The sequence below is a fragment of the Salvia splendens genome, chromosome 11 (genome assembly GCF_004379255.2).
Source record: "Salvia splendens isolate huo1 chromosome 11, SspV2, whole genome shotgun sequence".
Taxonomy (NCBI): Eukaryota; Viridiplantae; Streptophyta; class Magnoliopsida; order Lamiales; family Lamiaceae; genus Salvia; species Salvia splendens.
In genome coordinates, this window is record NC_056042.1 from 886120 (window position 1) to 901380 (window position 15261).

At 36.5% G+C, this 15261-nt stretch overlaps 1 protein-coding gene and 1 pseudogene across 1 annotated transcript; both read left to right on the plus strand.

Annotated features, from left to right (window-relative positions):
- Window positions 1-5043: 5043 nt before the first annotated feature.
- LOC121755266 (pentatricopeptide repeat-containing protein At4g02750-like) lies at window positions 5044-8759 on the plus strand. Its single transcript, XM_042150546.1, has 2 exons — window positions 5044-7518; window positions 7593-8759. The coding sequence occupies exons 1-2, from the start codon at window positions 5146-5148 to the stop codon at window positions 8397-8399; spliced, it is 3180 nt and encodes a 1059-aa protein (XP_042006480.1). The 5' UTR covers window positions 5044-5145; the 3' UTR covers window positions 8400-8759.
- A 4488-nt stretch (window positions 8760-13247) lies between these two features.
- LOC121754775 lies at window positions 13248-15091 on the plus strand (annotated as a pseudogene).
- The last annotated feature ends 170 nt before the right edge of the window (window positions 15092-15261 follow it).

Genomic DNA, 15261 nt, shown 5'->3' on the forward strand with positions numbered 1-15261 from the left:
ACTTAATAGTATAATGAATTCCGTCAGTTATTTTTAGGGGTGGGTCGATACGAGATATCGTATCGAAAATATCGATATGAAAGAATTTCATATCGTTATCGTATCGAAAGTTTCGATATATCGAATTTCGATATATCGAACTTTCGATATAGATAATATCAATATCGTTATCGTATCGATATTTTGATATATCGTACCGAAATTTGATATATCGATATATCGAATTTCAGTACGATATATCGAAATATAGATATCGTATCGAATACCTGTATATCGAAAATTATAATTTCAAATATGTTTCGATATATACGATATATTCGAATATTCGATATAAAACGATATATCGAAAATATCGATATATATCGTGTATTCGATATATATCGTATATTCGATATAAAACGATATATCGAAAATATCGATATATATCGTATATTCGATATAAAACGATATATCGCGATATAAGAAAATTCATATCGTTATCGTATCGAAAACTTACGATACGGTATCGTTTCGTATCGAAAATTACGATATATCGAAAATCCGATAATTTTTCGATATTTTTCAATACGATACGAGCGATATATCATTTTTTCGATATTTTTCCCCAGCTCTAGTTATTTTCTCCTTATTCTATAATTAATGTAAATTAATGCTAATTAACATAATTAATTAGCTCTTTATTTTAGAGTCAATACTAAACCCTTAACTATTAGATAAATACATCCTATTTGATGGTAGAAAATTCATGTTAACGCATGTTTGCTCCAATTCACAGAAATTTGTATTTTTCGTCTATTTTCGAAAAAAATAGGTAATTATAGATGTGATCGTTTATTTATGGACAGTGAAGACCTCATTTGGTGTAAATTCTACAGAAACCTCATTCGATTAAACACTGATCTGATTTATAGGTGAAATTATGGTTAGATTTTCAATTTCTTAGTTATTTCAATGTGGTTTTAGTATTTGTTTTTATTTATTTATGTTGAGAAAATTCAATTATTTGTAGGCTTACTTCTGTGTAATGGTGTGAAAAACTTGGAGAAGTTTTGAAAGGTGTAAAAGTTCATTCCCATTGGAAAACAAACATATACTCTTAGTAAGTTAGTTTACATGTTGCAAAAGCTTTTAATTTGCTGTGATTTATTTGCTTTTTATAGTGTAGTAAAAACCATATAATGATTTTTGAGATCACTGATTTTAGTTTTTCATTTTGAAACAGGAATATGAATTTGTTATGGTTTGCTATTATGGGACATATGGAAACTGTTTTTTGCCTCCTTTCATTATTACAAGCCTTTTAGATGCATAAAGTGTTAAATCTTTTAATCTTTTCATTGTTGGTTTTCAAGTTTGCAACATATTTAGAGATGTTACACTAGCTAGAAAAAGAATGCTTAAAATGGATAAAACACAAATTTGACTTTAAGGTTTGTATTTTAGGTTGATTTTGTCAGTGTATTTGTTGATAAATTCTTGTTGATGATAGATTAATTGCTATAGCTTTGTGTTTGATCTTGTTTGATTGTTCTATTGGGCTTAGAAATCAGGTCAGCCTCTGTCATGGCAGTATCTGCGATTGTAGTTTGAGGGAGGTGAAGACTTCTAAGCGTGGGGGACTTCTTTTACGATTTACCATATCCAATTTTTGAGAATATTTTATCATTTCTTCCTCTGAAAGACGCTATTCGAACTGTCCTCTTTTGAAGATTTGGTGACATGTGGCGTGACATCCGAGTTCTTGACTTTGATAGCTGTTCTTACCACAACTTTGAAGACACCGACAAAAGTCCGGACGATGTTAATGAGAAGTTTGTGAATGTAATTCGTCGTGTGTTGGATTTTCATGACAACTCCACACTAGACAAACTAAACCGCAAGTTCTGCTTTTCTCTCGAGTACACAAGAAAACTGTTGGATGGAGTTGAAGAAAAAGTGGAATGGGAGATGTGTACATCACTTGAAATCGAGAAGCTGATTCGCTATGCTATAATCTGGAAAGTGAAAGAGTTGGATCTTGACTTAAACGGTGACAAGATTGTGGATACCTGGAACCACTACCGCATCCCTTATGTCTTGAGAAGTGATCACTTGACATATCTTAAGCTGACTGCTTTCGACATGACATCTTGCAAAGTCATGGATTTGAAGTCCTTAAGAGTCATATTTCTCAATGAACTTTCACTAAGTGATGAGATCTTCAAGGATGGGGCAATGAAGGAGAATGGCTTCCATTTCATTATCACTTAGTGCAAAATTATGGAGAACTAAGGTTTTTAGTGACTTCAAATTCTCTGTCATTACAAGATGTCATATCGAAAATAACCAGCTTAAGATATGTTAAGTCATCACTTCTCAAGACATTAGGGAGACTCTAGGCATCCCAGGACTCCACAAACTCGTCCCCGTTTAAGTCAAGATCCAAAACTTTCACTTTTCTGCTCATAGCATAGCGAATTAGCTTGTCGATTTCAGTTGATGTACGCGCCTCCCATTCCACAATATCAGCTTAATCAGGATCTTGTGGCTCCCCTCTCGTGTAAGTGAGACGAAAGCAGAACCTGAGACTTACTCTATCTAGTATAGAGTTGTCATGAAGGTCCTGGACACGACGAATGACATTCGTAAATTTCTGATTAAAGATCACGGGAAGATCGATCGGCTTACGTGATAATAATCGTTTTCAGCACATTGCGGGTGGTGGATGTAATTGTGGAGACTATTGGTGAAATTCTCATACGCTTTATTCCAAATGAATTCAGCATATACATACCGAAGTTACCGGGTATTTTTCTTGCTTATGGTCATATAAAGTAGTGCATATAGATTTCCAAGTTGGTTAACATGCTGTGTTTATGTATTCCAGTTGCATAACACTACGCATTCATTGTCTATTTGTGCTTTCGTTATAAAGGAAAATGAAAGTAGAGTTTTCCCATGTGTGTCGTATGCAGATATTTGACAGGGGATGGAGCATTGGTCCCAAATGTTGGAGAAAAAGGCTACATGCGACGAGGAATTCAAAGAATGTGAAGGGAGAAGCATTAACCGACTAAGTTGCCCAAGCTGTTGGATCGACCAGACCATGATCTTTAAGCAGGGAGATTTTCGAACTCAGGCTTTAGGTTGCATGATCTTTTGCTCATCATCGGGTGAAGCTTGTAGTAGTATTTATTGCCTTTAATGCTTAGCTTCTTTGGATCACTTGTTTTTGGAACCATTTCCCAACCTCTTAAAGAGCATATTAGTGTTCTTGAGTGTTTGGTTTGAAAATCTTTGTCTTTAAGCTTACTACTTTCGGTTCGTGCCTAGTTAAATGTTCTTGGTGACTTTGTTTGTTTACTTTGGTTGTTGGTGTTCTTGAGTTTGTTCTGAAAATCTTTGTCTTTAACTTACTATTTTCGGTCATGCCTAGTTAAATGATCTTGGTGATTTTGTTTGTTATTTGAAGTGTGTGAAAGGTGGGTTGTTGTTTAGTAGATTTCATTTTTGTCTTTTTGTAACTTGTTTTCTTGCTCTTTCCAAGTGTTTAAGTTAATTATATTTTCATATTGTTGATTTCGAATTTTTAATGGGGTTTTGTTTGTTGCAAGTTGCTCTTAGTTTTGCATTTAGCAAATAGTAAACATTAGTAAGTAGAGACTTTGAGACGTGTTCAATTTATCGTCTGATAAGTTACGATACTTAGGTTGGGTCGTGATAACTAAGTCAACATGAATGTTATGTAAAATGCTCATTCTTAGCGATTTATTTTCCAATTACCCTTTCATGAGTTTGTTATGATTCGTGGCAATGCGTTTACGAAATTGGAGCTATTTAAATTTCTAATCCATAATTATCACCAAATATTTTTAAGTGCAACAATATACTACCATTCTTTGTGGATTTAACACCTTGACTTATAAATTAATTTATAAGGACATGTGCCTTTCTTTTCATATTGGTTATTACAGGGGAAGCACTCTACCAACCAAACTGCACCTTTTATGTGGGAAAAAATTATCCCTTTTATTTTCCTATACGCATAACTATGTTGAATCAAGGTGCGTTTAGTATTTTCAAGCCAAGGTATGTTTAGATGTTGTATATTACTCCCTCCGGTCTCCATTAAATGTATATTATATATGACCGTGAATGTCTCATATTTAACTCGTGTGGGATTTAAGAAATTGTTAGACTTTCTTAATAGAAGTAAGTAGAAAAAGTTAGTGAAATATGAGTCATACTTTTATTTACTACTTAGTTTTATAATAAAATGTGATTAAGAATGAGTTAGTAGAAGGTAAGATTCATTGTCAAAAATAGTAAAAATAAAATGAGATATTTATTGAGAACTGTCCAAATAAGAAAATGTGAGATATTTAATGAGTGTCGGGGAGTGTAATTTAGTATAGGTTGTAGTTGATTAATATTTGTTTATATTTAAAGTTGTCAAACTATCGAGACATGCTCATTAGGCCGGCACAACGTTGATAAATTCTCTCCCACTGTCTCTTTAATTTCCTAAACTATGAATTATATTACTAAATCGTAGTTATTGAACATGTTAGTATGCCTTGAATTTGTTTCCTAATTTGGATAGGATTATGTTTCCTAATTGGGATAGGATTATGTTTTCAAATTAGGATAGGTCCCATATGTGCCTATTTATATGGGAGTAGAGCACATGATCGTGATCTTAGATCTGAAATCTGTAACTGCAGTCATAATGCAATTTGTTCTCCGTTCTTGCCCGTGTATGTAGCCAATTGGCGAACCACGTAAATTTTGTGTCTCTTTACGTTTTTTCGTTTGTCGATTACACAATTGCTCTATTCTGCCATAACAGAACATGTTTGATATCTAAACAATTTAATTTGAATATTGGTAAAATCTATGGAAAACATATGATTTGAGATTTATGGAGAATTATGAAGAAATTGGGATCATGAATACATATCTATCATATTTATTAATATTATTTTTTTGTATGATAAAATATTATTTTCCTGATAATTAATTTACATCTACTTTTATTAAAGGGTAAGATTAGGTTATAAAAAGTGATATTCTCAGTGATTTCTTATCCAATTAGAGTGTCGATTTCACTTCCATTTCAACTTCCGATCCCAATTCATCAGTTCAAATTTCTTCCGATTCGTTGCTATGCGTTTCAGATATTTCCACACCACTGTCGTACGCTCGACTTGGAACAGATCAACCACTAATAATGCCAAAATCAACAAATTTACAGACTCGGACATGGTGAAATGCACGATTGCTATCAGAAACCATTTGCGCAGTGGCCGATGTGACGCCGCATTGCGTTTATTCAACTCCATGCCTCGCAAATGCAAGGTCGCCTACGGCACTATGATATCTGGCTGCTTCTCCAATGGCAATGTTAAACTGGCCCATCAGCTGTTCGATGAAATGCCTGTCAAGGGTTTGGTGGCTCGGAATATAATGATCAAGGGATATGTTAAAAACAACAATCTCAGAGCTGCCCGGCAGCTATTTGATCAAATGTCTATCAAGAATGTTATCTCGTGGACTACAATGTTGTCTGGTTATGTGAAAAATGGTTCAATGGATGAGGCAAAAAGAATTTTTGATCGAATGCCGGTCAAGGATATTGTGTCGTGGACCACAATGATGTCTGGTTATGTGAAAAATGGGTTAATGGACGAGGCCAAGAGAGTTTTTGATCAAATGCCTATCAAGGATGATATCTCGTGGAACACAATTTTGTCTGGATATGCACACAATGGATTAATGGACGAGGCTAGGAAAGTTTTTGATCAAATGCCGGTGACGGATGTTGTGTCATGGACCACATTGATGTTTGGTTATGTGCAAAATGGGTCTATGGACGAGGCAAAAAAGGTTTTTAATCAAATGCCAGTTAAAAATGTTGTCTCGTGGAACACGATGGTGTCTGGGTACGTGCAAAATGGGTTAATCGACGAGGCTAGGAAAATTTTTGATCAAATGCCGGTCAAGAATGTTGTCTCGTGGAACGCGATGGTGTCTGGGAATGTGCAAAATGGGTTAATGGATGACACTATGAGAGTTTTGGATCAAATGCCAGTAAAGCATGTCTTGCCATGGAACACATTGATGTCTGGTTATGTGAAAAATGGATTAATGGACGAGGCGAAGAGAGTTTTTGATCGAATGCCGGTCAAGAATGTTGTGTCATGGAACACATTGATGTCTGGTTATGCGAAAAATGGGTTAATGGACGAGGCGAATAGAGTTTTTGATCGAATGCCGGTCAAGGATGTTGTGTCGTGGACCACAATGATGTCTGGTTATGTGAAAAATGGGTCAATGGACGATGCGAAGAGAGTTTTTGATCAAATGCCGGTCAAGGATGTTGTGTCGTGGACCACAATGGTGTCTGGCTATGTGCAAAATGGGTCCATGGCTGAGGCAAACAGAATTTTTGATCAAATGCCGGTCAAGAATGTTGTTTCGTGGACCACAATGATGTCTGGTTATGCGAAAAATGGGTTAATGGACGAGGCCAAGAGAGTTTTTGATCAAATGCCTATCAAGGATGATATCTCGTGGAACACAATTTTGTCTGGATACGCACACAATGGATTAATGGACGAGGCTAGGAAAGTTTTTGATGAAATGCCGGTGACGGATGTTGTGTCATGGACCACATTGATGTTTGGCTATGTGCAAAATGGGTCTATGGACGAGGCAAAAAAGGTTTTTAATCAAATGCCAGTTAAGAATGTTGTCTCGTGGAACACGATGGTGTCTGGGTACGTGCAAAATGGGTTAATAGACGAGGCTAGGAAAATTTTTGATCAAATGCCAACCAAGAATGCTCTCTCATGGAACACAATGTTGTTCGGGTATGTGCAAAATGGGTCATTAGATGAGGCGAAGAAAGTTTTTGATCAAATGCCGGTCAAGGATGTCATGTCATTGAGGACAATGATATCTGTTTATGCACATAATGGGTTAATGGACAACGCCAGGGGTGTGTTCGATCAATTGTTTATCAAGGATGATATGTCGTGGAAAATAATTTTGTGTGGATATGCAAAGAATGGATCAATGGATGAGGCTAGGAAAGTTTTTGATCAAATGCCACATAGAGATTGTATGGCGTGGTCCTCTATAATAGCTGGGTATAATCAAAATGGAGATAACGAAGAAGCGTTGCTTATGTTTACTGAAGCAATGAATGATCGGGAAATGTTAAGTGCATCTGCATTTGCTAGTGTTATAAGTGCGTGTGCAGATATTGTTGCTTTTGAGCTTGGAAAGCAAATTCACGGGCATGTTGTTAAGGGAGGATTCGCTAACTGCAAAGTGGAAAACGCTCTTGTTTCCATGTATTGCAAGTGTGGAAGCATCACTGAGGCATATGAGATTTTCGAGAGAATTGAAAAGAAGAATGTGATATCATGGAATACACTCATCGTTGGTTATGCAAGACATGGCTTAGGCCAAGAAGCTCTCCAACTTTTTGAGTCAATGAAACTAGCGTCTAAAAAACCTAATGACATTACCATGGTAAATTTTACGTGTATTGTTTTTTCATTTTCTAAATACTTGTGTTGATTGAGTACTCACTTGTTTTGATGTAGGTTGGAGTTTTAACGGCTTGCAGTCATTGTGGCTTCGTAGAAAAGGGAAAACATTATTTCTATTCCATGACCGAAGATCACGGCATAGTCTCAAATCTAGTGCACTATTCCTGTTTGATTGATCTTCTAGGTCGAGCTGGGCGCCTAGATGAAGCTCACGACCTAATAAAAAGCATGCCTTTTGAGCCACACGCGATTATATGGAGATCTCTCCTTGGTGCTAGCAAGAGACATAGAAATATAATACTGGGAGAAAAAGCTGCTGAGATGCTGTTGTTTATTGATCCATGGAACTCTTCGGTGTATGTTCAACTTGCTCATTTATATGCTGCTTCAGGTCGATGGGAAGATGTCGAGAGGATTGGATTAAAAAGGAGGGATTTGGGTGTTGTAAAAACGATTGCATATAGCTGGGTTGAAGTGTCAAACAAGACTCACAAATTTTCTGCTGGGGACTTCACTCATCCTGAGAGTGAAAGCATATGCTCTTTCTTGGAAGAGTTGTATGTTAGAATGAAAGAAAACGGGTATGTTTCATTGACAAAATCGGTGCCGTATAATGTGGAAGAGGAAGAAAAGCATCATTCAATCAAATATCATAGTGAAAGGTTAGCTGTTGCTTATGGGATTATGAAGACACCAAGTGGAAGGCCTGTTCGTGTTTTCAAGAACTTGTGCAGCTGTGAGGACTGCCACGTTGCGATGAAACTCATATCCAAGATCACGGGAAGATCGATCATCTTACGTGATAATAATCGTTTTCACCACATTGCGGGTGGTGAATGTAATTGTGGAGACTATTGGTGAAATTCGCACATGCTTTGGGTCTAACGTGAAATAAGCATAATGCTACACATTCATAGTTTATTTGTGCTTCAGTTATAAGGGATAACACTGTCAATATCGATTATGCTTTGATGATTGACTTATTCGAATCGTTGATTCATATTGTCATTGAATTTGGTTTGATTTGTATTAGGAGATTAATCTTGAGATGTTCCCATTAGGATTTCGGAATTGTTTACTAGGTTTTGCATCATGATTTGTGTCGTGAAAATAATGATCCCAAAGATCGACAGTGCTCTGATACCACGTTGAACGGTGTAGAGATCATAGTAAAGAGTTTGAGTGTATGGAATACATGCGCATGTTGTTTTATAGAAACTCAACCCAATGAAGTTACAATGGTAAATTTTAAATGTATCGTTCTTTTATTTTATATCTATATTTATTGTGTAATGGATCTTTTTTTTAGTATTGCCAAATTTGTTTATTGCTATTTACATGAAATATTCACTTTGTTTTGATGTAGTTTGGTGTTTTACAGTGAAAAAGTTTAAACCTCGTATCATTCTAGTCCATATCTACAACAAACCCCAAACTCTTATACTAAGTTTATTGATCAACCACCATATATTTAATTGACAACAACAACAAAGTTGGTGATATTTGCAGTTAAGTTACAATTAGTTGAGAATCAACTATCAATTAATATATCAAATTAAAAATAATTTTATAAGTATTCTAACGAGATCTCAATTGCACATGTTCCGACGACGTTCGGATGACGAAATTTGATGATTTTTATTTCAATTTTCGTATATGTTGATAATAGATTTTTTTATCAACAAATACATCAAAAAATTTCAATATAATGCATGTAAAATCTCAATTTAATGCATGTAAAATCTCAATAAAACTGTGTTGATATTTTCGTGCACTTGTGTTGAAATACTCATGTCATTGTGTTGATATTTGTAATACACAATGTTGATATTAAAAAAACACGAAATTATGATATCATAATAGACGGGCGATATTACCCTTTTAATTTGTTGATATTTTGTCTACTATTTATTGAAATTCGTAAGATTTAATCTCATCTACTTATTTTAAAATCTAAGGGTAGAGATTTGGTCTAGATTTTGAATTATGAGGCTATAAGCAATATAAAGGAACCTGTTTAACTATATGCATATTTTATTCAACCATTTACCCTTTATGGTTATTATTTCTCATTCCTAAACAGCTTAGGTTTGATTAATATTTTATATGAATATAAAATTCATGCTAAAATGTAGCGCGGAGTATATATTTTTGTTCCACTATATGAAGGAAAGTCAAAATTTTATGCATGAAGGAATTAAGCACGTCTTTTTCTATTAAAGCCTTGTACTTCTACATTAATGATTGATTTTCAATTAAATTTTACTTAAAGGCAACACTGAACCATGTATTAGGTTCTTAGTTGAAAATTATTGACAAACGAAACTAACAAATTAAATACTACTATAAGTTATGTGTTAGAAGTAGTATTAGATTCTCAATAGAAAATTATTGACAAACGAAACAAACAAATATAAGAAATGCCCCACGCATCGGCATAAAGGTAAAATTAGAACCACTGTTAAGTATCCCGAACCATTCCTCGTATCACTAATTGGTCGTCGAACTGTCAGCTATACATTAAATGACCAAACAATATAATTAGGCCGAAACAAAAAAAAAATGATTCACCCAATTGTATATATGAGCTTCAGATTTGGTCCAGTTCTATATAGGGTTTGCTCGTCCAAGCTTAGAGCATCCACAATAGGAAGTGGACAAGCAATAGCCCAGCCACAAACTCCTCTGCCACATCATCAGCACTAAAAACTCCTCCTGCCACATCATCAGGACAAGCAATAGCCCAGCCACAATAAACAAAATTATAAAAATAACAATCACACAAAATACGGAATTCAACTTAACAGATACGGGAAAATGCAATAATTTCATTTAAATTAAAAAAGCTACATTAAAAAAAATTACATAATAAAAAAAACCCTAACGTCGTGCAGTCCTCCGCTCCCACAACTCTTCAATTAAATCCTTTTAGAGTCGAATATGAGCTTCCACTTGGCGCAAGTTGACATGTGCTTGGAGGCGGCCGGCTTCATCGTGAGGTACCCCACTTCGTACGTTGGGGGTGGCCACGTCGTGGCTTGGACCGGCTTCGTTATCGTCGTTGGCCCAACTAGTCAGTTGTACACCTTCATCTTCGACAATCATGTTGTGCATGATAATATAGGTGTACATTATATCAGCAATGCAGTCGATATGCTACAAACGCGTTGGACCCCTAATTGCTGCCCATCGAGACTGGAGCACGCCAAATGCGCGATCCACGTCCTTGCGCGCCGACTCCTGGCGTTCCGCAAAGTAGGCCTTCCTCTCATCCGATGCGCATCTGATCATCTTCACAAAGACGGGCCACCTAGGGTATATCCCATCCGCCAAGTAGTAGCCCATATCATGTTGGGTCCCATTGGCGACAAAACTGATGGCCGGACCGACGCCCTGGCACTGCTCGTTGAAAAGGGGCGACTAGTTGAGGACGTTGAGGTCGTTGTTCGACCCGGCTACCCCAAAATATGCATGCCAAATCCACAGCCGGTAATCAGCTACGACCTCGAGGATCATCGTGGGATTCTTTCCCTTGTAGCCGGTCGTGTAGAACCCTTTCCAGGCAACGGGGCAGTTCTTCCACTCCCAATGCATACAATCTATGCTGCCTAACATACCCGGGAACCCATGCTTCGCCCCGTGCATCTGCATCAGCTTCTGGCAATCTTCGGGAGTAGGACTTCGAAGGTACTGCTCACCGAATATTTCAATCTCGCCCTAACAGAAATACTTCATACATTCAAGGGCAGTCGTCTCGCCGATGTGGAGGTACTCGTCCCACAAGTCTGCCGCGCTGCCTGTTTACCGCAGTGCACTTTTGAATAGGTGTGTGGCCGGGTCTACCAGACGCGTCGTGCCTGAAGCGGAAACACAAATATCGATGCTCCAAAGCGTCAACAATACGCATAAACAAGGCCCTGCTCATCCTTAAGCGCCACCTGAAAAGGTTGGCGTTAAACCGCGGCTCCGGTGCGAAGTAGTCGTCATATAGCCGCTGATGTGCAGCTACGTGATCCCGGTCAATCACTACTCGGTGGTGGACAACTGGTCGGGGTCGAGGTACCGCCGGCTGCAAGGCCCGTTGTAACAGCCGGTCTATCTCTCGGGACGTATAGGCATCCAAATATTCGTTCAAATGCCGTTCGTACTCCTCAGCATCCCCACCACTACCACTACTACTACCACCCGCGTTACTCATTTCGCGTTGTTGATCTTGTACAGAAATTAAGATAGAGAGAGTACTCGTTAAAACAAGTGGTGCGAATGAAAATAACGTGCAAATCGCGTATATATAGTGTTTCGAAAATTTAAAAAAACAAACAAAATCCGCTCGCCAGTCGCTCGTCGATCGGGAGGCTGCAATAGCGGCGAGCCGATCGGCGAGCGCCCAGGAATCGGCGTGCGCTCGCCGAAATTCCCGCCGATTTGGCGCTCGCCGGCTACAATAGTTCGGCGAGCGCCAAAAATCGGCGAGCCGGTGCGCTCGCCGCTATTGTGGATGCTCTTATAAAAAAATGTCAAAACACTCAAGATTTTAAATTTCATATTTGATTTAATTATAACAATATATTATTTTACTTTTTATTATAATTGACTTTCTTTAAAATTTTCCATCTATCCTTATTATTTTTAATTCTCCTTTATATAATAAACTTTATATACTTTCTTCAAACACCATTATTATTATTGTTATTTTAGAAAACTTTATATGCTTTCTTTAAAATTTTGCTGTCATCCCTTATTATTTATTCTCCTTTTTTATAAATTAAAGTTTTCTGTTGTTTTCCTCTATTCAGCCATTACTCGTAGCTTTGATGCTGCGTCATAAACGTGTGTCATGTTATTTGTTTGTATTTATTCAGTTAGTTCAAATGTCACATTCCAAAATATTAATTAAACATAGGCAACAAAGACGTATTGATTCGAATCTTCATACAAACAAGTAATGTCAAATCAGAAATTGATATATACATCAAACAAAATGTGACCAAGAATAATCCTTGGATGTATATGTTCACCATATAAATTCTAATTGCTGGACAATGAAGCACACCTTAATTGATAGTTGGCAACAGTATATATAGCTAACAAGTATTAAGCCCCTATTAAATTAACTTTTTTATTTGTAAATATTGTCGTATTTTCGTTATTTTGTGTGAATTGTTATGCAAGAGCCCTTGTCATCACTACAAAACATATATAATTAATGTCTTAAAATTTTGAATTCGAATTTGAGGATATATAGTCCAAATAGTTGGTAAGACGTTTCCATTCCAACCTGATTCGAACCATCACAGCCATAGGGTTCACGTCAGTATTATTCTTTTTATTTCTTTTTTCTCATAGATCTCATAAATTACATTATTGTATACTTTAAAAATCATATAAAATCAAAACCTAATTTTTTTCTCTTTAATTTCAAAGATAGGAACAAAACTAATAAATTGAACGTCGATCATTATGTTATTTATACAACAGATGATTTTGATCACAATTTATTAGATACAAGAGTAAATATAAAAGGGAAAATTTTAAAAAGGACAAACGCTAACATGAATTACACTACAGCGGTGCTCACATATGTACATAAAATTGTAATATAAATAGTAAATTAAAACATTAATATACACATCAAATCCATGTAAAAAAATTATGAATGTTTTACTATATGAACCAACCTCACATGAGTAGAAAAATCACTACTTTTCAATGGAAAACATAAAGCATTGCTTTGTAAATGTCAGAGGCCTCAACCTTCACTAGGCAGAAATTGGAACAGGTTTCAATCTCATCATTCTTTAATTATTTTTCAACAATATACAAGTCAATTGTGATGAATTTAATACAATCGAAATTTATCTAATTTTTTCGAAAATTGTCTATTAATTAGGTCCTGTAGTACCTTCATGGCTTTCCAGAGATTTGGTATTCATGGAGGCATCAGATGACAGCCCTTGCCGGCGCCGGATTCCGGGCTATAGCGCCGGATTTCCGGGGCTATGGCCTGTCTCAACCGGCGCCGTAACCGGAGAAAACAACTTTTAAGGATATGGTTGATGACCTGGTGGTGATGCTAGACCTTCTTGAGATCAATAAGGTAAAATTTTGAGTGATTAGCAAATCGAGTCGAATATGCTAAGATTACACTGTGTCTCACGATTATCTATCTCACCCTGGCCCATGGCCCATGTGACCACTTTAATCCAGGAAAAAAATTATATTAATTTATTTCATATTATATCTCAGTATTATCTTGTCTGGCGTGATATTTCAGGTTGTACTTGTAGGGAAAGACTTTGGAGAGCAAAGGTAGTTTACCATTTTGCCCTCGTCCACCCTAAAAGAGTGGCTGCAGTTGCTACACTAGGCATCCCCTTCGTCATCCCAGCCGACCCTCACGCATTCCGAGATTCTCACCCGAAAGGATTCTACGTCATGAGATTCCGGGCAAATTCTACAACCCTTCACTTTAAACTTTGATTTGAATTGAAACAAATGATTTTTATAAAAAAAAAAAACTTATGCTGAATATGAGCAGGAAGTAGGGAGAGCTGAGAAAGATTTCGCGCGATTCGACGTGAAAACGGTGATCAAGAAGATCTACATAATGTTCACAGCAAGTGAGCTCCAGGTGGCCTCGGAGGATCAAGAAATCATGGATTTGGTGGATGCATCGGCCTCGTTGCCCGCCTGGTTTAGCGAGGAAGATCTTCAGGCGTACGCGGATTTATACGAGAAATCCGGTTTTGAGACAGCACTTCAGGTTCCATGTTGGTTCAAAGAAAATCGCTGACTTGGGCTTAAACAAAAAAATGACTGACTCAGTAATATATCTCGACGAAAATGTCCAACATCTCCAACTACAGGATAAAAGTAAAAAGTTATTGATTTAGTATTTACACCTCCCTCTATAATTAATAGTCTTTTTTTTCATTTTGATCGTCCGCCACTTTTCCTTATTCTCTTTCGTTTATCCACTTTCAACTAATAATACTTCAATCATATTTTTCTTTTTTTACCTTTAAAATAATGTCGTCAGCTACAAAGACTATTGGTAGTGGACTGGTAATATATTTTGGACTAAAAAAGTTTGGCCGGTTTGAGGGACGGTGTTGGAAAATGAAAGGAACATATCGGTTACGTCTCGTATATCACTTTGGCGGCATTTGTGCAGGAAATGGTTGGAAGGGTATGGAGTTGATGAGCTGAAAGTTGAAGCCCCGGGGCTGTTGATTTTGGGAGACAAAGATTACTGCCTGAAATTTGCAGGATTTGATGATTACATCACAAGTGAAAAATGTTCCAGATTAGGAGATTGTTTTCATGCCACAAGGAAACCATTTTGTTCAAGAACAGCTGCCTAATGAAGTTAACAGCATTCTTATCAAATTCATCAACAAGCTTGCATCAACCTAGTAAAATAATTTGTTTCCAATTATTATTATTATTATTGTTATTTTAGAAAACTTTATATACTTTCTTTAAAATTTTGCAGTCATCCCTTATTATTTATTCTCCTTTTTTATAAATTAAAGTTTTCAATTGTTGTGTTGTTTTCCTCCATTCAACGATTACTCGTAGCTTTGATGCTGCGTCATAAACGTGTGTCATGTTATTTGTTTGTATTTTTTCAGTTAGTTCAAATGTTCCATTCCAAAATATTAATTAAACATAGGCAACAAAGACGAATCGATTCGAATCTTCATAATAACAAGTAATGTCA